General features: G+C 39.3%; 1 protein-coding gene across 6 annotated transcripts in view; it reads left to right on the top strand.

The window, feature by feature from the left end:
- Window positions 1-26,480, top strand: part of KCNH1 (potassium voltage-gated channel subfamily H member 1) — a 452,274-nt gene that overhangs the window by 96,613 nt on the left and 329,181 nt on the right. For 3 of the 6 annotated variants that reach the window (XR_012432717.1, XM_065541211.2, XM_005540744.5), the window contains one exon: window positions 11,214-11,687. Coding sequence is in view for 5 of the 6 variants with exons in the window: in XM_065541211.2 (XP_065397283.1) it covers window positions 11,214-11,687 (474 nt within the window). In the remaining variant the exon portion in view is untranslated. The remainder of the gene's footprint in view (window positions 1-11,213; window positions 11,688-26,480) is intronic. The other 3 variants (XM_074035584.1, XM_005540745.5, XM_074035590.1) reach the window with 1 other exon arrangement.

The raw sequence follows: 26,480 nt of genomic DNA, 5'->3' as shown, positions 1-26,480 counted from the left end.
ATGTTTTATATTAAGTCCGCAATCCATTTCGAGTTAGTTTTTAAATAAGATGCTAGACTTAGGTCCTGGTTCCTTTTCTGGCTTATTGATGTCCACTTGTTCCTGTACCATTTGTTAAAAATGCCATCTTTCCTGCACAGATTGCTTTCGCACCATTGTCAAAAATCAGTTGAGTATGTTTGTATGGGTCTATTTCTGGGCTCTCTATTCTGTTCTATTAATCTATGTATCTGTTCTTTTTCCAGTACCACATAGTCTTCATTACTGTAGCTATATATCAAGTGTTGTGATGGTTGGAATGATTCCTCCTACTTTCTTTTTAAAAACAGCTTTATTGAAGTATAATTGATATATTAACCCAAAACTAAAACTAAAAACCCACTCATGTTTAATGTATATCATTTGATGAGTTTGAACTACTTAATTTTTCTTATTCAAGATTGTTTTAGCTGTTTTGGTTCCTTTACCTTTCATATAAATTTTAAAGTAATCTTGTGCACATCTACAAAAACTCTTGCCAGCATTTTGACAGAAATTGTGCTAAACTTGTATAACGATTGGGAGAGAATGGATAGCTTTAGTATGTTTAGTCTTCTAATTTAGGAACGTGATATGTCTCTCCATTTCTTTAATCTCTTTCATTAACATTTTGTTGTTTTCAGCATTCAAATCCTGCATGTGTTTTGTTATATTTACATCTGAGTATTTTTGGAATGATTATAAATGGTATTATGTAATTTTAGTGTTCATTCCTATATGTAGAAATACAATAATTTTTATATGTGTATCTTGAAGTTTTTATGTGAATTCTTTGGGATGTTCTGTGTAGCATTATGTCATTTGCAAATCGGGATAGTTTTATTTCATCCTCTCTGATCTGAATGCCATTTATTTCCTTATTTTGGGTTATTGCAATGGCAGTACTGTGTTGATTAAGAGTGGTGAGAGCTGATATTTTGCCTTGTTCCTTGTCGTAGGGGGAAAATTTTCAGTCTTTCACCATTAAGAGTAATGTTAGCTGTAGGTTTTTTGGTAGATGCTCTTTATTAAGTTTAGGAAGTTCTCTATTTCTGTGTTTTTTTTTTTTTTTTTTTTCCTGAGAGTTTTATCATGAATGGGTGTTAGGTGTTGAATTTTATTGAATGTTTTGTATATCAATTGATAAGTGATTTTTTTATTAGCTTGTTATATCGTACATTACATGGCTTTTTTTTTTTTTCAATATTGAGCCAGCTTTGCACTCTTGAAATGTACCCCACCTTTTTTTTTTGTTTGTTTTTTGTTAAGTGGCAGGATTTTGCTTGGTTACCCAGGCTGGAGTGTGGTGCTATAATCCTAGCTCACTGCAGCCTTGAACTCTTGGGCTCAAGTGATCCTCCTGCCTCAGCCTCCCAAGCAGCTAGGACTATAGGCATGCACCACCATCACTGGCCTTTTTTTTTTTTTTTTTTTTTTTTTGTAGAGATGGGGGGTCTCACTATGTTGCCGAGGCTGGTCTTGAACTTCTGGCCTCAAACATCCTCTTACCTCAGCCTCTCAAAGCACTGAGATCACAGGCCTGAGTCACCACGCCTGGCCTCATTCTTTTTATATATTGCTGAATTCTGTTTGCTACTATTTGTTAAGGATATTTGCATCTGTATTTATGAGAGCTACTAGTCTGTAGTTTTCTTTTTTGTACTATCTTTGGTTTTGGGAATCAGGGTAAAATTAGTTTCACAAAATGAATTGAGAAGTGTTCCCTCTGCTTCTATTTTCTTTTAGAGATTGTGTAGAATTGCTGTTAATTCTTTAAATTTTGACACCATTATTTATTAAAATCATCTGGGCCTGGGGATTTTTTTTCTGGGAGTTTTAAAACTATGCATTTGATTCCCTCAATAATTTTATGGCTATCGGTGTGGTAGTTTGTGGTTTTTGAGGTCCATTTCATCTAACTGGTCAACTTTATGTGTGTAGAGTTGTTTGTAGCATTCCCTTTTTTTTTTTTTTTTAATGTCTCCAGTGTTTATAGTGATATTCTCTTTTCCATTCTTAATGCTGGTAATTTCTGTTCTCTCTCTTTTTATTTTCAGTCTGATTACAGGTTTGTTGATGTTATTTTATGTTACTGATCTTTTCAAAGACCACTGATTTTCTCTTGTTTTCCTATTTTTAATTTCATCGATTTTTGCTCATTATTATTTCCTTCCTCCTGCTTGCTTTAGTTTTATTTTTGTTCTCTTTTGATAGATTCTTGAGGTGGGAGCTTAGAATATTGATTTAAGGCTTTTTGTCTTAGGTAAACATTTAGTGATAAACATTTCCCTTTTTGTGCTACTTTCACAGTATCCCACTTCTATTTTCATTTTCATTGAGTTCAATAAAAGTTTCCCTTGCCACTTTATCTTTGGCCCATGGATTGTTTAGAAGTGTGATACTTAGTTTCCAAGTGTTTGGATATTTTCCCATTATCTTTATTGGTTTCTAGTGTGATTCCATTGTAGTTGAGAATATGCTCTGGTGATTTTAATTGTTGTATTTATTAAGGTTTATTTTATGGATTAGCGTATGATCTATCCTGAATACTATTTCGTGTACACTTGTAAAGACTGTATTTTGCTTCTGTTGGGGATAGTATTCTGTAAATATTGATTAAATTCTATTGTTTGATGGTATTGTTGAGTTCTTCTCTTTCTTTGCTAGTTTTCTACCTAGTTGCTCTATCAGTTATTGAGAGAGGAGTACTGTGGGTCTGTTTCTCCTTTTGATTTTATTAGGTTTTTGCTTTATATATTTTACAGTTCTTGTTTGGTACATATACATCAGGATTGTTCCGTCTTCTTGGAGTGATGCTTTTTATCATTATGTAATTTGCCTTTCTGTCTCTATTGTTCAAAATACTTTCTATTACAGAACAACAATCATAGGATAATTTCTATTGTTTTATCTTCAAGTTAAAGTTCACTAATTTTTTTCTTCATCTTGTTCATTTGTTTTTTTTTTTTTTTTTTCCTGAGACAGCTTTGCCTACTTTGTTGCCCACACTGGAGTGATCATGACTCACTCCTGCCTCAACTGCCTGGGCTCAACCAATCCTCTCACCTTAGCCTCCTGAATAGCTGGAACTACAGGCATGTACCGCCAGGCACGGCTACATTTAAATGTTTTGTAGAGATGGGGTCTCACTATGTTGCTCAGGCTGGCCTCAAACTCCTGAGTTCAAGTGATCCTCCTACATTGGCCTCCAAAGTGTTAGGATTACAGACATGAGCCACTGTGCCTGGCCTCATTTTGCTTTTGAGCCTATCCATTGGATTTTTTTATATTCGTTATTATATTTTCTGGTTCTAAAACTTCCATTTGGTTCTTTATATCTTCTTTGCTTGTCCCTAATTGCTTGTTAAAGCACTTTTATGATTGTTCAAAAATCTTTGATATTTCTGATACATAATTTTGGTGTTGGCATCTATTGATTACCTGTTTTTCATTCCATTTGATATCTTCCTGGTTCTTGGTATAATGAATGAATTTTTTATTGAAAGTTTGGCATTTGGGTAGTCTCCGGATCTTATTTAAAGTTTGAATTTTAGGTTTAACATTTATATGGCAGAAGAAGAGGTAGTCATCCTCTCACTTTTGCCAGGTCAGGGTAAACATACAGATTTCCCACTCAGCCTCAATTGACACCTGAGGGGGGTACTCCTCCTTGTTACTGCTGGGTAGAGATAGGAATTCCAGCTCCTCACTAAGCTTACATGGATACCTCTCTGCGTTGTGGGGGATGACCTCATGACTGCTGGGCAGTGGTGAAAATCCCAGCTGTCCACTAGGCTTCCTCTGACCATCCCATTGAGGAGGGAAAGGGGCACCTCATTACTGTTGGTGGAGGTGGCATTGTGTGGAAGTCCATGCTTCTTACTGGGCCTTTTCTGGCTGGAATATCTCAGTAGGAGAGGAGATGGGAGATTGGGTGCTTCATTACAGCCTCAAGAAAGGGGAAGTCTAGGCTTCCTAGTAGGCCCTGCTGACTTAGCTGAGGCGGGGTGGGGGCACACAATTTTTCTGTGCTATGTGGTTATAGTAAGTGGTTATTATCTAACAGCTTTCTGTCTTTTGAGGCTGCTCATTTCCCAGTCCTTTTGGCTGGAAAGAATAGGCTTTTGTTGGGATATTTTTTTTTTTTTTTGGTCTGTACTCCTTGGAGTTTCCAGGTTGCTGGCTTCTTTAGCTCCAAGTCAGGAATACATGAGTCAAAAGGAAAACCCGGAGAGCTCACCACTGTGTCATTCCTAGCCAGTTTGCTTTCTTTTCTCCACCTTTCAGAGTCGTCTTATATTTGTTTTAGATATAATGATGAAGGCTTTTTAGTTGCACTTAGAGGGAGGAATAGGGAAAAATATGTCTACTCTATCATTCCAGAAATGGAAGTCCTATTTGGTTCATTTATTTGCTGTATTCTTGTTGGGGTGATCAGACCCCACACCAGGTTGTGGGGGTGACAAAGTCCGGTGGAGTCAAAGGAATGAGAAAAGACAATTTGAGAGAGAAAGTGGGTCCACGGGGCCAGCACTAGTTATGGAGGCTGCAAAGGCCCCAAGCTCTGGAAGCCCAGACTGTTTATTGGTGATCAAACAAAGAAACAGGTGGCAAGAATGTGGGGTTGAAAGGGGGCGTTGCATTAAGCACATGATTTACAGCTGTGATGGTTTAGCATTTATATGGCCAATTCTAAGACAAAATCCATCTAGGAGCCTGGGAGGGCTAGAAGCAAGGAGCCAGCAAGTCTAGACACATGCCAGAGGTCAGGAGAGGTTTTATGCCCTGAGCCATGGATTCTGTCCAAGCCACGAGGGGTTTTGGGCCCTGGGCTTAGACTATGGTGCGTCAGGGGAGCCTTCCACCCTTTAGCACAGAACTTGGTGTTCCAAAGGCCATGAGGGGTTTTAGACCCTGGACCCCAGACATGTTCTAAGACTCTTTTACATTATCCAAGCTCTGCCTCAGCTTCTCTCAACACTCAGCTTTTCCCAACAATTCTTAAAGGCCAAACTTCTTTCTTGCTGAGGTCTCAGAATCCAAGCTTCCTTAATCACACTCTTGTAATTTCCTTTTCATGGAGAGAGAAATTAAAATCTCAAGCATAGTAGGGAGGAGTGCATTCGCAGGAGGAGTGGAAAGAGTTCTTCCACCCAAAGACGCACACTGACACTCTGGATTCCTAGCTTTCCTTTGCCCCCTTTTAAAGGCTGGTGTCAACCATAGGGGAAACAGGGGTGTTCAGCTAATTTTACTTTTACTAAACGGTCTTCAACCTCTAGAGGTAACAAGAAGTTCCCATGACACAAGAGGAGTTTTACCTAGAGATTTATAAGAACCTGCAAGTGTCAGAGGAGCAGCTGGGAGTCCCTTCCAGCTTGGCTTGGTATGAGAAGGCACAGCTTGTTGCCTCTGACTAATGAGGATGAAACCCGTTGGTGAGTCTCTCCTGGAACCAACCTTCTCTGGACTTCTTCCTGCACTAAGTCTGCTTCCTTAGAATCCTAAGTTACTCAGGGAAATGTAACCATGATGTGGAACAGCATGTGTTTTGAATCTAGTTAGATCTGTTTTGTGATCCTGTCTCCATCTCTCGCTAGCTGGAGGACTTTAGAGTTCACTCACTCACTTAAAAACAGTCCTGTAGTGCCTCCTTTGGGCCAGCCAGCATGCTGGGCTCATGGAATGTAGTAGTTGGTACTCTTCGTTGCCTTTTTTTTCCTTTTCTTTCTAGCTATCAGCAAGTCCAGCTGGGTTATACTGCAGAAATATTGATATGTACAAAATTGGACTGCTTTTCTCTATCATCTCATCTTTTTCTCTGTTATAACAAGTACCCAGATTCTATTCTTCCCTCAATCCTTTGTACCAACTCATTATCTAGAAAGCAGCCAGGGTGATCTTTTAGAAACATGCATCCGATTATTATTCTTTTACCTAAAACCCTCTGGTTACACCCAGCCGTACATAGAATAAAATCTAACACCTCCCAATATCCCACTGGGTCCTGTGTGGACTAGTTTCCGTTTTCCTTTCAGAGCTCATCTAGCATCTTCTCCCTCGCCTCCTCCCACTCATTGTGCTTCGGCCACATTGGACTTCTTTCTTTTCCTGATAATATCAAGCTTATTTCACCCTAGGGTTATTACACCAGTTACACCCTCTGCCTAGGATAATTTTTCCATACAAACTTAAATGGCTGGTTCTTTATTGTCACTTAGGTTTCAATTCAAACACTTTCCCTCTCTTACTCAAGTCACATTTTATCAAATCACAGTGTTCTGCCTGCCCCAGTGTTATTTAGTGGTTATCACAATTTGAAATGATTTTGATTTGTCTCCTAGACTGAGCTCCACGAGAGCAGGCATCATGCTGTTTCCTTCATTGCTGCACGTCCAGTACCTAGAACAGTTCCAGGCACAGAGCAATAAATATATTTAAAAATTTTAATTGATACATAATTATGTATGTTTATGGAGTACACATGATATTTTGATACATGTATACAGTATGTAATGATGAAATTGGGGTGATTGAGGTCTCCATCACCTCAAACATTTTTCATTTCTTTGTGCTAGAAACATTCAAAATCCTCTCTTCTAGTTATTTGAAATATAGTAAATTATTATTCTATTCACTCTACTGTGCTATAGAACACTTATTTCTCCTATCAAATACTAATTTAAAAAAACTTTTATTGATACACTTTAGATATACCTATTTTGGGGGTACATGTGATAGGTTGATAAATTTATATAATCAAATCAGGGTAGTCGGGATATCCATCATCTTAAATACTTAATCTGTTTTTTTACTCTAGCTGAAATTTTGTATCAATTAACCAACCCTTCCCTATCACACTCTCTTCTGGTACCATTCTCAGCCTCTGGTAACCACTATTCTACTCTCTACTTCTAGGAGTTCAGCTTTTTTAGCTTTCATATATGAGTGGAACATGTGGTATTTGTCTTTCTGTGCCTGGCTTATTTCATTTAACGTAATATCCTCCAGGGTTATCCATGTTGCTGCAAATGACAGGATTTCATTCTTTTTTTTACGGCAAAATGATATTCTATTGGGTATATATATCCATTCATATTTTGTTTATCCATTCATCTGTCAGTGGACAGTTAGGTTGATTCCGTATCTTGGATACTGTGAATAATGCTGCAATAAATATGGGAGTGCCAATAGCTCTTTGACATACCATTTTCCTTTCCTTTGGATATATACCCACCAATGGGATTGCTGCATCATATGGTAGTTCTGTTTTTATTCAAGGAACCTCAATATGTTTTGCATAATGGCTGTATTAATTTACATCCCCACCAAAAGTATATAATAATTTCCCTTCATCTGGATCCTCACCAGTATTTATTTTTTATTTTTTATTTTTATAGAGATAGAGTCTTGCTCTGTTGCCCAGGCTGGAGTGCAGTGGCATGATTTTGGCCCACTACAGCCTCTGTCTCCCGGGTTCAAGTGTTTCTCCTGCCTCAGCCTCCTGAGTAGCTGGGATTACAGGTGCATGCCACCATGCCCGGCTAATTTTGTATTTTTAGTAGAGCCGGGTTTTACCACGTTGGCCAGGCTGATCTCGAACTCCTGACCTGAGGTGATCCACCCACCTTGGCCTTCCAAAGTGCTGGGATTACAGGCGTGAGCCACCACGCCCAGCCCATCAAAATTTTTTTGTGTATATGTGTCTTTTTGATAATAGCCATTTTAACTGCGATAAGATTATATTTCATTGCATTTTGATTTGCATTTTCCTGATGATTAGTAATGTTGAGCATTTTTTCATATCCCTGTTGGCCATTTATTTGTATGTGTTCTTTTGATAAATAGCTATTCAGATTACTTCCTCATTTTTAAATCACATTATTCAATTTTTGCTGTTGAGTTGAATTCCTTGTATATTCTAGAAATCCCTTGTTAGATGAATAGTTTGCAGATATTTTCTCCCATTCTGTAGGTTGTCTTTTCATTCTGTTGATTGTTTCCTTTGCTGTGCAGAAGCTTTTCAGCTTGATATAATCCTATTTGGCTATTTTTGCCTTGGTTGCCGGTACTTTTGAGGTTTACCTTAAAAATCTTTGCCCAGTCCAGCAACATGGAGAGTTTCCCTAAAGTTTTATTTTAGTGATTCCATAGTTTGAAGTCTTAGATTTAAATTTTTAACCCAGTGTGACTTGATTTTTGAATATGAGAAGAGATAGGGTTCTAATTTCATTCTTCTGCATATGGATATCCAGTTTGCCCAGCACCATTTGTTGAAGAGACTGTCCTTTTCTCAATGTATGTTCTTGGCACCTTTGTTGAAAATGAGTTCATTGTAGATACATGGATTTACTTCTGGGTTCTCTATCTGTTTCATTGGTCTATGTGTCTGTTTTTATGCAACTACCCTGTTGTTTTGGTTACTTTAACTCTGTAGTATAGTTTGAAGTCAGGTAATGTGATTCCTCTAGTTTTGTTCTTTTGGCTCAGGATAGCTTTTGCTGTTCTGGGTCTTCTGTGATTCCATGTAAATTTTAGGATTAAGTTGTTCTACTTCTGTGAAGAGTGTCATTGGTAATTTAATAGGGATTGCATTGAATCTGTAGATTGCTTTGGGTAATTAGACATTGTAATAATATTCTCCTAATCCATGGAATACTTTTCTATTTTTTTGTGTCCTCTTCAATTTCTTGTCTCAGTGTTTTATAGCTTTATTTGTAGAGATTTTTTCTTCTCTTTGGTTAAATTTATTCCTAGACACTTAATTTTTTTCATAGCTATTGATAATGGAATTGCTCCTTTGATTTCATTTTCAGATTGTTTGCTGATGGTGTGTGGAAATGCTACTGACTTTTGTATGTTGATTTTTGTATCCTGCAACTTCAGTGAATTTGTTTGCCAGTTCTAACAGGTTTTGTGTGTGTGTGTGTAGTCTATGTTTCTCTAAATATATGATTATGTCTGTAAACAGGGACAGTTTTATTTCCTCTGCTTCAATTTGGATGCCTTTTATTTCTTTCTCTTGCCTAATTGTTCTGTCTGGGACTTTCAGTGCTGTGTTGAATAACAGTGGTGAAAATGGGCATTCTTGTCTTGTTCCTGATCTTAAAGGGAAGGCTTTCAACTTTTTCCTATTCAGTATGATGTTAGCTGTGGGTTTGTCCTGTAAGGTCTTTATATATATATATATATATATATATATTTTTATTTCCATAGGTTACTGAGGAACAGGTAGGTGTTTGGTTATATGAATAAGTTCTTTAGTGGTGATTTGTGAGATTTTGGTGCACCCATCACCCAAGCAGCATACACTGAACTCAATTTGTAGTCTTTTATCCCTCACCCCCTTCCTACCCTTTCCTCCTGAGTCCCCTAAGTCTGTTGTGTCATTCTTATGGCTTTGCATCCTCCTAGCTTAGCCCCCACTCATGAGTGAGAATATACGATGTTTGGTTTTCCATTTCTGGGTTACTTCACTTACAATCATAGTCTCCAATCTCATGCAGGTTGCTGCGAATGTAAGGCATTTGAGTACCTTTCTTCTATACCTAATTTGTTGAGAGTTTTTTTTTTTTTTTAATCTTGAAGGGATATTGAATTTTATCAAATGCTTTTTCTGCATCTATTGAGATAATAATTTTTTTCCCCTACTGCTGATGTGATGTACCATGTTTGTTAATTTGCATGTGTTGAGTCATTCTCGCATCTCTGGATAAATTCCAGTTTATTATAGTGTACACCATTTTTTTTTTGATGTTCTGTTGGATTCAGTTTGCTAGTGTTGTGTTGAAGATTTTGTATGTAGGTTTATCAGGAATATTTGCTTGTAGTTTTCTTCTTTCGATTTGCCCTTGTCTGGTTTTGGTATCAGGGTAATGCTGGCCTCATAGATTGAGTTTGGAAGAATGCCCTCTCCTTCAATTTTTAAAAATAGTTTGAGAATAGCTGGTACTAATTCTTCTTTAAAACTTTGGTAACATTCAGCATTGAAGCCGTCTGGTCCTGGGCTTTTCTTTGTTGGGAGATTTTTAAAATTACTGATTCAATTAATCGTATTTCTTGTTATTGGTTTGTTAGAGTTTTCCATTTCTTCCTGTTTCAATCTTGGTAGATTGTATGTGTCCAGGAATTTATCCATTTCCTCTAGGTTTTCCAATTTGTTGGCATATGATTATTCATAGTAGCTTCTAATGATCCTTTGTATTTGTTTGCTGTTTCTTGTAATATTTCCTTTTTCATCTTGAATTTTATTGGGGGTTTCTTTTCTTGGTTAAAGGTTTGGGTTTTTTAAACTTAGGTTTTAAAAAACCCAGCTTGTCATTTCATTGCTCTTTTGTATTTTTTGTCTCAATTTTATTTAATTTAGTTCTTATTTTATATCTTTCCTTCTTCTAATTTTGGATTTGGTTTGTTCTTGCTTTTCTAGTTCCTTGAGGTGCGTTGTTAGGTTGTTTATTTAAAATCTTTTAACTTCTTTGATGTAGGCATTTATTGCTATAACCTTCCCTCTTAGTATTGCTTTTGCTGTATCCCATAGGTTTTTGTTATGTTTTCATTTGTTTCAAGACACTTTAAAATTTCTTTCTTAATTTCTCTATTGACCCACTGGTTATTCAGGAGCATGTTTAACTTCCATGTATTCATAAAGTTTCCCAAGTTCCACATGTTTCAATTTCTAGTTTACTTTCACTGTGGTCAGGAAAGATTCTTGATATGAATTTGATTTTTAAAAGCTTGTTAACACTTGTTTTGTCATCTCACATATAGTCTTCCTGGAGAATGTTCCATGTGCTGATGAGAAGAATGTGCATTCTGCCACTGTTGGATGAAATCAGAGCAATTAATATTTATTGAACAAAAAGTTGCTTAATCTTTTTGAGCCCCAGTTTCTAACTTATGGAATAATAATTGGCTAATAGAACAAAGGTGTGTTTAGAATTGAGATAATAAATGTGTGTAAAGTGTTTAGTATAACACTTGGCTCACAGCCAAATAGTAGTTTGTAATTGTTTCTTTATGATTATTTCTATTATAAATGTTCACTTTCATTTTCCCATATTCCTTTATACCTGTTATTGTATCCAAACGATTTATCTAGAGTGTTGTGACCATTTGTCAATCACAGATGCTGACTGGTTAGATACTTGCAATTAAATCCTAACTTAGTTCTCTCTTGGTCATGTTTTTCTGTACAGGTCCTACAGCTGGGCTCAGACATCCTTCCCCAGTACAAGCAAGAGGCACCAAAGACTCCCCCTCACATCATCTTACATTACTGTGTTTTTAAGACCACGTGGGATTGGATCATCTTGATCTTGACCTTCTATACAGCCATCTTGGTCCCTTATAATGTCTCCTTCAAAACCAGGCAGAACAATGTGGCCTGGCTGGTTGTTGATAGCATCGTGGATGTTATCTTTCTGGTGGACATTGTGCTCAATTTTCATACCACCTTTGTTGGACCAGCAGGGGAGGTGATTTCTGACCCCAAACTTATCCGCATGAACTACCTGAAGACGTGGTTTGTGATTGACCTTCTGTCCTGTTTGCCATATGATGTCATCAACGCTTTTGAGAACGTGGATGAGGTTAGTGCCTTTATGGGTGATCCAGGGAAGATTGGTTTTGCTGATCAGATTCCACCACCACTGGAGGGGAGAGAGAGTCAGGTACATCCCTCAAATCTCGGACCTTGTTGTCATGTCTTTAAAACTGAATTAAATGTGGGTGGTCAACAGAAGAATAAATGGGTGGGAAATAGCATGACTGATGTGTAGAACAGAGGGAGCATGCTTGATAGATACCCTTGCCTGCTGTTCCCATCCTTTGGCGGTTTGGAGGCCCTGCATGACGGTGAATGGGTGGGGAAGAGACCAAAGGCTTACTCCTACTCCACGTGGAATGTAAGCCACTGGTTCAGGAATGGTGGGCCTGCAGCAGCAGGCATGCATGGCCACTGCACTGGCAAGTCTTCTGTTGAGTATATAGTTGCTGAATGTCTACCTATTGGTTATTCTAATTATGCAGACTTTTCTTTTATCTGCTGCTGACTTTTGGCTGTTTCATAGCCAATTAACTCCTGGTAATAGGAATACCATTTTCCTGAAAGTTTGCTTTTCCTTTTTTCTGTTAAATTTTGAGATGAGTTACTTCTTCGCTAAAATGAATTTGGAGGCAACCATGTACTGAGGTAGTCAGGCACCAGCTTGTGGTTAAGAGGAGCAGTATTGTTTTGGATTACACTGCTGTTTCAGTCCATTTTGTGTTGCTATAGAGAAATACCTGAGGCAGGGTAACTTACAAAGAAAAATCAAAATTCTGATGGCTGGAAGATTTCGGACCGGGTCACTCATGGTAGAAGGTGAAGGGGGGAGCCAGCTTGTCCAGAGATCAGATGGTGAGAGAGGAAGTGAGAGACAGGAAGAGGAGGTGCCAGGCTCTTTGTAACAACCTGCTTTTGTGGGAACTAATGGAGTAAGAATCCACTTACCACCCCACTTCCCCCAGCGAGGACATTAATCTATTCAAGAAGGATCCACCCCCATGACCCAAACACCTCCCATTAGGCCCTATTTCCAACACCGGGGATCAAATTTCAACATGAGGTTTGGAGGAGACAAACATTCAAACTACAGCAACTGTTTTCAATTGTTAGTCCTGCAGGCAATGGATGAAATTAAAGGAAGCTAAATTCTCTGTAAATGTGTTGGAATTAGGACATGCTCTAAGTCATTTTCTGAATGAGTGCCTGGGCCATGTGGTAGCAGGAAGGGCCACTGGACTGATTAAGGTGATTTTCTTTGAAAAAGTGAGGATGTCAAGTCATTGCAAAGAAAAATGTCAGATTCTTATCTAGTTTGTGTTCTGTGGGAATTGTCCTTCCTTTTTCTTACTCCTAGTTGACATTCCAGATGGATTAAGATAAGGCAGTTCATTTGGCAAGTCTCCAGCCCTGGTCAGCTGGGCCCTCATTGCTTCAGATTACAGAGGCTCCCAAGGTCTCAGTCTGGCTGGGTTGTGTGGGTAATCTAGGAAGCCACCTGGAAACTAAGTTGAGGTGCAAGACACATTTCAGAACTAAAGGGCTCATAGGACTCAGGCTTGAGAACATTAAAAGGAACAGCCTGCTCCCTCCCGGAATGTCAAGACCTGGGACATCCAGGTCATCCTCCCGGGATGTCAAGACTCCATGTCTTACTGGTGGTATAATGATGCCTTTGTGCCTTCAGATCAGTACCAGCAGTGGGACAGCAGCCTTTTCTCTGGGAAAACAGAACTGCTACCACTTCTCTTTCCAGTGAGCTTCTCTTTCCAATGTAGCTCTTGCTACAAAATGCTGCCAATGTAGAGCTGGAAGGAGAGAATTTGGATGCTCAGATGCTCTAGATTCACAACAACCCATGCTTGTATCTGTGTGGTGGGTTTTAAAATACTTTAAAATCCCAAAGACTAATTCTCTGGGGTGGCTTGTGTGAATTTTGTAGGGGGATGAAATGAGTCAAGACTGATCATTTACAAGAGCAGAATCATACCTAACATGAATGTTGGGGTTCTTAAATGAGAATTTTTTTTTTTTGAGACAAAGTCTTGCTCTATCACCCAGGCCGGAATGTAGTGGCACGATCTCAGCTCACCACGACCTCCGTCTCTCGGGTTCAAGCAATTCTCCTGCCTCAGCCTCCCGAGTAGCTGGGATTATAGGCACATGCTACTGCCCAGCTATTTCTTGTATTTTTAGTAGAGATGGGGTTTCACCATGTTGGCCAGGCTGGTCTTGAACTCCTGACCTCAAGTGATCCACCTGCCTCGACCTCCCAAAGTGCTAAGATTACAGGTATGAGCCACCACTCCTGGCCCACAAATGAGAATTTTAGTACGTGTTGGGAATATTTTTCTCTGTGAGCACATTTTTAGAAAATTTTTTCTTAGGAAAATATGATCATTTTGGCTTAGATAATTCAAATAAATTATGTGAATCTAAAAGAGCTTCTTAAACACATATGGGGAAAGTGAAATTTAGCTTTAAAAACACACTGGTTTTTAAAATAAACCATTTTCTATTTAGAGTAATGGCACTGAAATTTTGCAGATAAATAGAACAGTTTTCCAGCTTCCACAGATTCTTATTAAAAATTGGCAGAACTATAAACACATATGTAAAATGTGTCAGTCACCTGGTAGGTTAACAGAGCAGAGTTCTTCTCCCCTGGGAAGGAGTTCCAAACCAACTGAATATGTTGGGTTGGAACTCCTTTGCTGTTATTTATAAATACCCCAGTAGTGGTTTCTGATTTATAGATTCATGAAATAGATTGGTTAATAGGAAAAATGTCAGTTATCTGTAGCTTTCTCATTGGTAAAGGGCTTAGTATCAAACCTCTTACTATCACCTCTGGGTCATAAATAATAGTATAAATATTAAGGGCTATAGCTATTGTTACCTTCTGTAAGATATCATTTTATATTTGGTAATTTCTTTTAAAGCTTTGGCTAACACCTCAAATAATGCCCTTTCATAACAACTCTGGTGGTGTGGAGGGAGAGCAGTGTGAGGAATGGGAAGATTTGGCTTTTAGTTCTCTTGGTATCACCCGTTGAAACAGCTGGGATCCTTGTGCATATCATTTAGCCTTTCTGGATCATGGTTTTCCTATGTACATCTTGGGGATAGTACTGCTATACCTGCCTTACTGCATAGCTTTTGGGTGGTGGATTATTTGAGTTTCCTGCCAGCTCCAAGAGCTAAAGTCTGGTGAATGCTAAATCTCATCTGCATTAGTCTCACCTCCAGAAGGTTACTGTAAGAACAAGAGGCCTAGCACCCTGACCTCTTTCTTGTAATTGGGGTGGGAGGAAAACAGGGTGGGGGCTGGGACCATTTAGCAGGTAATAAGTAGACCCACTTGAGGTCACAGCCTGACAGGACCATGGGGGTCTTATAGTTCAACCTTCTTAATTCACAAGTAAGAAAAAAGACTCAGAGGGGAAATGACTCTCTCAAGATCGAATAACATACCATATAATCACAGTAATAATGAGTTCCCTTCTGACTTCTCTATTCCTAATAGCATCAGATATTTATAAAATAGGAACAAAACACTTTAATGGACAGTTGAGTCAAAACTGACCAGGAAGCTTCTGACGTGTGTGGCTCACTCCTTGGCTTGTCTGAGTGTGGTGGAGAAGTTGGACACAGGGTCTGGTTGGGGTAGATGGAGGTGGGCAGCTACATTCTCCCCAAGGCATCTGTGTTGGGGATGACATGAGCAGTTAAAGATGCTTGCCAAGGGACAGACCCAGCACAGTTTCCCAGGCATAGTCCTTTAGTGAAACGACACCATTAAATTAGTGGGAATGAATGGCTGATGTTGGTTAGAGGATGTTGGAGAGCCCATGAAGGGCACCCCATCTTCTGAACCTGGATTCGGCTGAGGGAAAACCCCCTGGGTTGGAGAATTCTGATTAATGGCTTAGTGGCTTCCTATTTACCACATGCTGTCTTCTCACCTGTGATCTGTTGTGGAGTTACTAATCTAATATTACAGCTCCCTGTGCTCTAGGTTCTTTCTCTGGGGGAGTGTGCAGAGAAACAACTTATTGACTCATTTCTCATAAAAAGTACATGTGGAGCTAGCTGAATCATCTTTGGTGTTCTCAAAATTATGCCAATGGACTTGTGTGCCAGTGGAGACCACCAAAGAAGGACGTGAGCTGTGTTGGCTTTGCCATCTGTGTGTATGTGTGCAGTGGGGGTGGGGAGTTCTTGAAGTGAAAAGATTGGAGCCACCCAAAGCCTGGGTCAAAAAAGAACTGGGGTAAATTGTTAAAGCCTGCAATTATGAATTCAGCCCTGTGGATATAGCCCATCTCCATGATTTAAGCCACACAAGTGATCCCTTTGGCTAAACTTGTTTCACTTATGTAGATGGGCTACATTTGCGTCATTCTCCAGTCTGTTGGTAATAATCTGTTTCGGAGGCCGTTTGAGAATATGTTTGCACATTAGTTAAAATGGTTGGAGGACAAAAGGTCTGGAAACAGAGCAAACTAAAGCTTGGAATGGGTATGTCAAAGCAAAAGCTAAATAAGTCTCTTTCAAGTGCTGAGTGGATTGTTGGGCTAGTGTGTTTCATGTGTTAAAGACTGAATTATTACCGACAAAACAGATTCGCTCTCCTAAGGAAACTTACTGCTTACTGCTATTGAAGTGTGGAAATGCAAAGGGGAGAATGGGGCTGTTATCTCCCAGGTGACAGTGCTGGTGCCCTGGAGCCTGAAGGTGGCCAAGAGCTTTTTTCTATCCCTGGCTCTGAAACCTCAGGCAGCAGCACAACCAGCTAGTGCCAGTGATGCAGCTGACACTTGCCAAGAGCTCACATTCATGGGAGATACTCACCTTCTAGCAGAACAGGAGCAAAATGTGCCAATGAAAAGATGACAGCATGACAAATTTTCCTTTATCTTGTGATTTCAAGTTTCCAAAACACTCATACAGATCACCTTTATCCTAACTCTGTGTGGCAGTGAAGAGACTGCGCTGAACTGGGAGGACGGCAAGTTGTTACCCAAGAGGGACTTTCTCACCCAGTTGTGCAACCTTGTGAAAGTAACTTCATCTCCCTCAGCTTTTCTTTGCCTCACCTGTGTGATGAGCCCATCCCAGCTCTAACCTTCTGTGGCTTGAGAGCAGGTATTATCCTGGTTTTGCAGATGAAAGGGACAGTTTGTCCATTTGCCTGATGGCAGCTGTTTTGAGGTAGTGAAACCGGACTCTAGTCTCCTGACTCCTGGGCTTGTGCTTTCTCCTGCAGGTCATGCTGTCTCATCAGAGAATCTGGAAGACGAGGGAACCAAGCTATGCATTTCAGTCCCTGGGGCCCTTTCTCTGAATCATTCCCTGGCGTGGCGCCTGCTGTTCCCCTCATTTTCATGGACCTTTTTCACAGCTGAGGGGTGACGGGTTTGGGTGGTCAGCCTGTGTGACCCTAACATGAGGTCACTGGTGCAGGTGTGTGGGGATGGATGGTGAGGGTGGAGGTCAGCAGTGACTCCAAGGTCTCATTGCCTATCCTGGGTTGAATGGCCTCACCTCTAGGTTCTTCTAGGCTCACTATTCCCTGCTCTTCCAGGCTTTCCTTATCGCTGATGCTGAAAGCAAGTTGGACCAACGTTCATTGCTTAGCCTGTTAATTTATCCCTGTCAGTCCTTACCTGTGGTTCTTTTTTTTTTTTTTTTTTTGAGACGGAGTCTCGCTCTGCCGCCCAGGCTGGAGTGCAGTGGCCAGATCTCGGCTCACTGCAAGCTCTGCCTCCCGGGTTCACGCCATTCTCCTGCCTCAGCCTCCTGAGTAGCTGGGACTACAGGCGCCCGCCACCTCGCCCGGCTAGTTTTTTGTATTTTTTAGTAGAGACGGGGTTTCACCGTGTCAGCCAGGATGTTCTCGATCTCCTGACCTCGTGATCCGCCCGTCTCGGCCTCCCAAAGTGCTGGGATTACAGGCTTGAGCCACCGCGCCCGGCCAACCTGTGGTTCTTTTTAAGTAGATGGCTAACATTTCAGTTTTCACATCGGTGACTCCTCTTGCTGTCCAGCTGGAAGCAGTTGGGAAGCTGTCAGGTGAAAGTCATGAGATGACCAGGGCTTTTCTTCCCCTTTGATTTCTAACGATACTGTATAGGCAGTCCTTGTGGCTCATAATAGCAATTTGGTTTTTCAAATTAGTAGACTTTATGTTTTAGAGCTGTTTCAGTTTATAGAAAATTGCAGTGGGATGTACAGAGACCACCCTCCCCTCCCCTTCTCACCCACAGTTTCCTCTCTATTAACATTTTGCATTACTGTGGTACACTTGTCATCATTGATGAGCCAATATTAATACATTATTGTTAGCTAAGTTCATATAGCATATAGCCTATAGTTAACATGAGAGTTCATTCTTTGGATTATACATTCTATGGGTTTGGACAAGTGTGTAATGATGCATATCAACCATTACAGTATCATATAGAGAAGTTTCAGTGCCTTAAACATCCCCTGTGTTCCACGTATTTATCCCCCTACCCCAATTCCTAGCAACCACTGATCTCTTTATAGTTTTGCATTTTCAGAATGTCGTAACATAGGAATCACACAGCATGTAGTCTCTCAGATTGGTTTCTTTCACTTAGCAACATGTATATCGGGTTCGTCCATTTCTTTTGTGATAACTTTTTTAAAATTGCAGAATAATACCCTATTGTATGGATGTACCATGATTTATTTTTTTGTGATAACTTTTTTAAAATTGCAGAATAATATCCTATTGTATGGATGTACCATGATTTATTTAGCAATAGCAATTAAAAATCATCACTCTGTAGCAATGGCGATTTCAATTCTGATCAGCACAGGTCTTGGTCTGGGATTTCCTTCTGCTGTGGGTTTGATTGGAGGGTGGAGAGGAGGTGAGACCCCAGGATGCAGGCTGGCCAGTCTTAGCAGCCTGTGGTAGCACCTGGGTGAAAGCAACATTTCTTACAAGCCATTATGTCCGATAGTAAAATGGACAGAAAAACTAAGTCGTACCATAGTGTCCTCATATTTCATTCTTTTTTCCATGGCATTTCTGTCTTTTATGTTTGTGCTGAGTATTTCTTCTAACCAATTATTTTGAAAAAAAGAGGACAAAATCAGACACACAGTAGTTTTCACTCCTGTGTCTTGTTAGCGGCAGGAAGTGCTGCGGATGAGTGCGTTTCTCTTTTGATGAGTGTGACTTGCCAGCAGTGGCCAGGGGCTGAGTCTGTTTTCAGTGATGCTCCTGATGTTGCCACTGCCCCCATGCTGGAAACATTGTCTAGAACTTTTCCTTTGATTATGTTCTCAGTCTTCCTCCTGACTTGCTCTCACAGTGGGTGAAGGATTGTGGAGCAGACATGCCTCTTGTTAAAGCAGAGGCTTCACATGGAAGACTGGGCTATAGGTGCTGTCCCTGCACAGGCACCCGAGTCATGATCCTACCTGGGGTGTGTATATGTGGGAGCTGGGGAATGGCTAGGGGAGCATTTCTAACAGCAGGAAGTCGATCCTGCATGGCTTCCAGGAAGCCGTGATTGACTGTGAAACTGTGATTCAAGAGTTAAAAAAAAATGTAAAACCTAAAAACAAATGGCTCTGAGGCAATGCAAGAGTTCAACCATTGTAGAAGATTCCTTGTGGCAATTCTTCAAGAATCTAGAACCAGAAATACCATTTGCCCAGCAATCCCATTACTGGGTATATACCCAAAGGATTATACATCATTCTACTATAAAGACACATGCACACATATGTTTATTGCAGCACTGTTCACAATAGTAAAGACTTGGAACCAACCCAAATGCCCATCAATGATAGACTGGATAAAGAAAATATGGCACATATACACCAGGGAATACTGTGCAACCATAAAAAAGGATGAGTTCATGTCCTTTGCGGGGACATGGATGAAGCTGGAAACCATCATTCTCAGCAAACTAAACACAGGAACAGAAAACCAAACACCACATGTTCTCATCATAAGTGGGAGTTGAACAATGAGAACACAGGAGGGGACCATCACACACCAGGGCCTGTTGGGGGTTGTGGGGGTAGAGGAGGGATAGCATTAGGAGAAATACCTAATGTAGATGATGGGTTGATGGGTGCAGCAAACCACTATGGCACGTGTATACCTATGTAACCTGCATGTTCTGCAGGTGTATCCCAGAACTTAAAGTATGATTAAAAAAAAAAAAAAAAAAAAAAAAAAAAAAAAGAGTTCAGCACTGGGGAGCAGAATAAACTCAGCTGCTGTGTCTGACTCCCCTCTGTTGACTTGCCATTCTTCTCTCCCAGGATCCTCTCTGGCCAACCCAAGTTCGGCTTCTCTTTTAGTTCCCCACCAACTTTTCTTGGCTCCTTTTTCAGGTTGGTCCCTCTTCGAAGAAATGTAATTGACTTAGATGACAGGGGATAGGGATATAACTCCCCAAGGAGCCCCTGGTTTAGTAGGGGCCACAGATAATAGACTCGGCAGAGAATGTGAGAGGCGTTCTAGGGGTCAGTTCAAGGTGTTGCAGCCTACAACAGGGAGCACTTAGCCTAGTGGGAGAATCCAGGGAGGCTTCCTGGTGGAGATGAGTAGGTTTAGCCTTGTGAGGAGGAAGTAGGGCGTTTCTGGGAGAGGAAAGAACATGTGCAAAGGCCTGTGCTATAAGGGATGAGCAAGACATTGGTTGTGCCCAAATCAGAGTTAGCACTGGGGGAGGGACGAAGGCCGAGTCCAGTGATAAAGAATCCTAGAGTCTTGCCAAGGAGTTTACAGTTTATCATGTGGGCACAAAGAAACCATCATGGGCTTCCGTTAGGGTGGGATCTCATCTGATTTTTGTTTTTGAAGGTGTACCTAGGAAGCAGTGGTGGGAATGAGTTAGGGAAATAACATGTCCCTGCTTTCCCTCCTCCCATATCTTGAAGCTACTGTAATTAGGTCGTCACCTCCACTAGTGCACTGAACTCCATTCCCCAAACTCCTGTTCCTCTGCCCCTCAGTCCTAATGCCTGGCCAAACCCCCATCCCACTTGGACTCTTATTTTCTGCCTCATCTAGGCTGTGTCCTAGTCCCCGAATGTGACCGGAGAATGTGAGTGGAGAACTCCATCACTGTGCAGATTGACTTCAGCTCACCTGGAATTCCCCCTGAATTTCCCCAGGATGTGTTCTCCAACAAGGCAAACCTTCATAGCTTCTCCTCTCTCTTCAGGCTGACAATACCCAGCTCGCATTCTTCCCTGATCCTGTTACTTCTTATTCACTGACAAAAGAGGAGCGATAAAAAGAGAACTTGGCCGGGCGCAGTGGCTCACGCCTGTAATCCCAGCACTTTGGGAGGCTGAGGAGGGCAGATCACCTGAGGTCGGGAGTTCGAGACCAGCCTGGCCAACATAGTGAAACTCGGTCTCTACTAAAAATACAAAAATTAACTGGGCATGGTGGCAGGCACCTCTAGTCCCAGCTACTCGGGAGGCTGAGGCAGGAGAATCCCTTGAACCCGGGAGGTGGAGGTTGCAGAGAGCCGAGATCGCGCCACTGCACTCCATCTGGGTGACAGAGCAAGACTCCATCTCAAAAAAAAAAAAAAAAAAAAAAAAAGGAAAGGAAAGAAAAAGAACTTACGTGTACTCCCATAGCTAAATCCACTTTGTGGCCTGCCCACATACTCTGCTTCCTTCCTTCTAGTGGGTCAGCTTTTGTGCTGAATTCATTTCCTCTTGCCCACTCCTCAGTTGTTTCCTTTCTCTTCTGTATGATCAAGGAATATATCCCCTCTTTGTAAAGCTCTCTCCACATACCCCACCTGCTGCCCCATTTTCCTGCTGCTTTTACTGAAAGACTCCTAGAAAGAGTTCTCTGTTCTTGTTGTTTCTGCTTTTTATCTTCTCTTTCTTGCACTTATTCTGATCGGGTTTTCATCCTTGTCACTCTATTGAAACTGTAACTGTTCTTGTCAAAGGTGCCAGTGATGTCCACATAGCCAAATCCAATGGTCAGATCTCAGTTCTCATCTTCTTCTACATGTTGGCAGCATTAGACCTAGCAGTCTCTCATCTCACACAATAAAATCCACAATGGTTGCCTATCAGGCACTCCATAGTCTATCCCTTGGCTGCCTTTTACTGTTTTAGGTGCCATGGCCTCTTGCTGGTCTTGGGGTACTTGCTGTTCTCTCATTAGGGGCAGACCCCTAAATGGCCTTTCCTCTCACTTCATTGAGGTGTTTGCTCAACGTTACATGATTAGAGTGGCTTTCCCTGAGAACCCTACTACAAATTTCTATCCTTTTACTTTTTCATAGCACTAATCATAATCTGATATAGGCTTTGTTATAGCTAATCTCCTTTCAGTAGAATTTTTTGAAACTTTAAAAAATTGAGGTAAAAAATACATAAAGTTAAGTGTGATAAAAATGCATTAAAGTATATGGCTTAGTGAATTTTTACAAACATATACTTGCACATAACCACTACTTAGATCAAAACATCGGATTTCTCCAGCACCCTAGAAGGTTCTCATCCGTTTTATCCTAGACTGCCCTCCACTGAAGTAACCATTATTCTGATTTCTATCGCCATAGATTAGTTTTACCTGTTCTTGAAGTACAGGTAAGTGGAATGATTCAGTGTGTAATATTTTGTACCTGGCTTCTGGCAGCACAATGGCTCTAAGCATCAACCATATTGAGTGTGTCAGTAGCTTGCTCACTTTTACTGGGGTGTAGTATTAATTGTTTCAGTTGTATAATGCTACATAAGAAACCACCCTAAAACTTAGTGGTTTAATAAAATAAATATTTTGTTGCATAATTATTCTGTTGAAATTTGGGCTTGGCTCAGCTGGGCAGTTCTTCTCTTGACAAACATAGGTACCTCATAATTGGAATTCTACAATATTTGTCCTTTTGTAACTGGCTTATTTCACTTAGCGTAATGTCGTCAAGGTTTATTCATGTTGTCAGAATTTGCTTCCTTTTTAAGGATGAATAATATTTCATTGTGTCTATATACTACGTTTTGTTTATCCATTCACCCATCAGTGGATATGAGTTGCTTCTACTTTTGGCGATTATGAATAATGTTGCTATGAACACTGGAGTACAAATATCTCTGTTCAAGTGTTTGCTTTTAATTCTTTTGGGTTGTATCTAGAAGTGGAATTGCTGAGTCATGATAATTCTATTTTTAGTTTTTTGAGGAACTACTATACTGTTTTGCATAGCAGCTGCACCATTTTACATTCCACCAACAGTGCTCAAGGGTTCCCTTTTTTCCACATCCTTGCTAACACTTGTTATTTTCTGTATATAGCCAGCTTAATGGATGAGAGTAGCCATCTAATATGTGTAAAGTGGTATTTGGTTTCTTTATAAACAATAGATTCTGAGAACTTTGAGATCTTTTTTTTGGTTTTTCTTCTTCCTCATGCATCTAAATGTAGGCAGTGGCACGTACTCAGAGGTAGGAAAATGACACCGGAAGTTATAGAAGCCGCTGGAAGAGAAAGTTGCAGCAAAGGCGGAATGATCTGCTGAGGGGCCCTGCAGGACTCATACATGCTGAGGAAACTTCTGAGCACAATTGGATTAGGAGAATTATGGGAGGCTTCCAGAAAAAAGCAAAAACACCTGTTTAGGAAGGTGTTGAAAGAGAGGTAGAACTTTGCTGAGTGGGAAAGGGAGGACCACATGAGGGCAGGAAAGGTTAGGCACAGGCATTGCATATGGGGCTGGGGGAAGAGGCGATTTTCTTTGGTTTAATCTTTATTTGTGAAGGAAGACAAATGTTAGTGAAAAATAGCTTGGCCATTTGCTTGTTGTTCATGAAGCTCTTAACCCAGTTAAACTCTAGTGAAAGGGGGAATAGGAGCTCTGTGATCTGGCTCTGATCGAAGAAAACAATGATTGGGAGTCTGTGTCAGAGCCATGCAGACATCTTATGATTTCTTTTTATGTTACCATGCAATATTTAGCTCTGGAGTCTATAAATGTTAACTTATAAGAAAGAGTGCTTCAGACTTTATGGGAGAAATACCGTGCCTCAGGGATGTGCTTCCAAGTGAAGACAGACTTAGTGTTAGCCTCTGGATAATCTTCACAAAAAGAATTTTTTAATTCCAATTTTTCATTTCAGTTTTTCATGTTACTTGTAAAAAAATTTAAAAATATAGATGTAGAAATAATGAAATAATGATTGCCCTTGATTTTGTTAACATTTTGGCATATATTGTCTGCCTTTTTGTTCCTTCATATATAAAGCATATATATGTTTGTATATTTTATTAAAATGGAATTACACTGTATATAGTGAGTTTTCTATTTTATTATCTCAACAATAGATTTTCCCTTTTTATGACATTAAAAATTCTTTTATAGCAGGAACTTAAATGATTATACAGTAGTTCATTGTATGGATATATCAAGATTTGGCATTTAGGTTACTTCCTTTTTTTAACTTTTTTATCATAATAATGAAACAGTATGTCTTTGTAAATAAATTTGTGTCACATCTCTGATTGTTTCTTTTAAAGTGTTTAAAACAGAAATATGGTTTTCAATGAATTCTAACAAAGCAAGCATCTATGTAGCCATCATCCAGGTCAAGAAATAGAATGTGACCAACTCCCCAGACATCCCTCATTGCTCCTAATCACTTCTCCCTTCTTCCTCCTCCAGAGCAACCTGATTTCTAACACTAGTGTTTCTATTTTGCTGATTTCTGATCTTCATATAAATTAAATGGGACAATGATGCATTCTTTTATGTTATCTCATTTTGTTCAGTACAGCTTTCGAGAGATTCAGGAATGCTTTTGAGTCCATCAGTAGTTAGTTCATTGTTATTGTTTGTAATCGCTTGTATGAATATCCTTCAATTTGTTAATCCAATCTACTGTTGATGTTCATTTAGGTTGTTTTTTAAATGAATATTCATACTCTTAGTACCCTGATTTCTGTTAGACAGAGTGGAATTGCTGGGCTTTACGTGTATGTATATTGTTTAGTAAATACTGCCAAACAGCTGTCCAAAGTGGTTGCATTGAGTGTTTTGCACAAAGTGGTTGCAATACATGAGAATTTCCACTGCTTTACTTCCTTGCCAACACTGATGTTTCCAGTTTACTTAATTCTACCTAATCCAATGAGCTTTTAGTTGTTTCTTGTTCTAGTTTTGATATATATTTTTTGAATGACTAAAGAGGTTTAGCATCGTTTCATAAATTTTTGCTGGGAGTCAGCATCTTTGGTTATTCTCTTTTATGAAGTGCTTATGCGGTCTCCTTTTCTACACATAATACATTTTTTATTAAAAAATTGATTTGTAGAAGTTCTTTATATAGTCTGGATATGAACCCTTTGTGGGTTATATGTGCTGTAAATATTTTTTCCCTACTATGTGTTTTTCCTATTTTCTCTTTTTAGGATGCATTTTGATGAGCAAATGTTATTAATTTAGAACAATATATCAATTTTTCATTTATATGCTTTTATGTCTTGTTTAAATTTCATACTCTCAAGTTCAAGATACTTTCCCATATCATCTTCCACTAGTTTTATTGTTTTCCATTCACATTTAGATCTGAAATCCACTTAGACTGATTATTGTGTATGATATGAAACAGAGATCAAGTTTTATTTTTTCCTCAGATGGATATCCAGTTGACCTAGTATCATTTATTTGAAAATGCCATCCTTTCTTCACTTGTCTTCAGTCCAGTCTTTCACTTAATTATGAGTGTCTTTATAGGTGTCTTTATAGGCCTGGATCTTTTTCTGGACTCAATTCTCTTTCACTGATTTGTTTGTACTTAACTTCACCAGTATCACATTGCGTTAATCAATGCAGTTTTGTAATGAATTTTAACATTTTTATTTCTCCCTTAAATATTTGGAAGAATTCACCAAGTGAGGCAATCTGGGCTTGGAATTTTCCATTTTGGATTTAATTATTTAAATAATCAAAGACCCATTCAAATTGTCTGTTACTTCTGGAGTCAGTTTTTGTAAGCTGATTTTTTCTAGGAATATTTCTATTGTACTTAAAGTTTCAGAATTATTGGTATACAGTTGTTCATAAATAATGTCCCTTTATCTTTTAAGGTCTGTAAGATATGTAGTGATGCTGTTTTCCTTTTTTCATTCTTCATATTGATTATATTTGCTCATCTTCATTATCTCTTATTTGTTCTCTCTTCCCCCTCTACAATCAGTATTGCCAATTTACTAACTTTATTATTAAATGTTTCCAAAGAAACAACTTTTATTTTAGAATTTTGGAATTTTTATCTTTCTGCTACTTTGAACCTTAACATTGTGAAGTGTGTCTGTCTAGTAATAATTTTTCTTTAAAGTCTACTTTGTGTCATATTAATAGAGCAACACCAGTTTTGATTTGTTTTAGTGTTTACGTGGTATATTTTTCTATCCCTTAACATAAACCTTGCTATATTCTTGTATTTTAGATATAGCTCTTCTAAGAAGCCTATTTTAAATCCACTCTAACACACTTACCTTTAATTTGAAGGAGTTAATTCATCACCTTTATTACATTTGACGTGATATCTTAGTTTCTATCTTCTATCTTGCTGTTTGCTCTTAGTTGTCTCGCCTTTTCTCTTTCTCTCCTCTGCTCTTTTACCTTCTTTTGGGATTATTTGGTATTATTCACCTGTCTATTAACTTTCTAATTATTTTACTACACTTTGGGTGGGCACTCTGGAAAAATACAGTTCTGTTGTAAATTAGTACTTGTACCCCTTCCTAGATACTGCAAGGATTTTAGACTGCTTTAAACTCTTTTACCTTCTTTACTTATATGTTATTATTGTCAAGTATATACATACTGTATGTATCTTCATTGTTGTCTTATGCATCGATACTTTTATCTATTTCCCCTTTCATTGTTCCTCA

This window comes from Macaca fascicularis, chromosome 1 (assembly GCF_037993035.2).
Source record: "Macaca fascicularis isolate 582-1 chromosome 1, T2T-MFA8v1.1".
In the NCBI taxonomy this organism is placed as follows: domain Eukaryota; kingdom Metazoa; phylum Chordata; class Mammalia; order Primates; family Cercopithecidae; genus Macaca; species Macaca fascicularis.
This window is presented reverse-complemented; position numbering and strand designations above follow the sequence as displayed.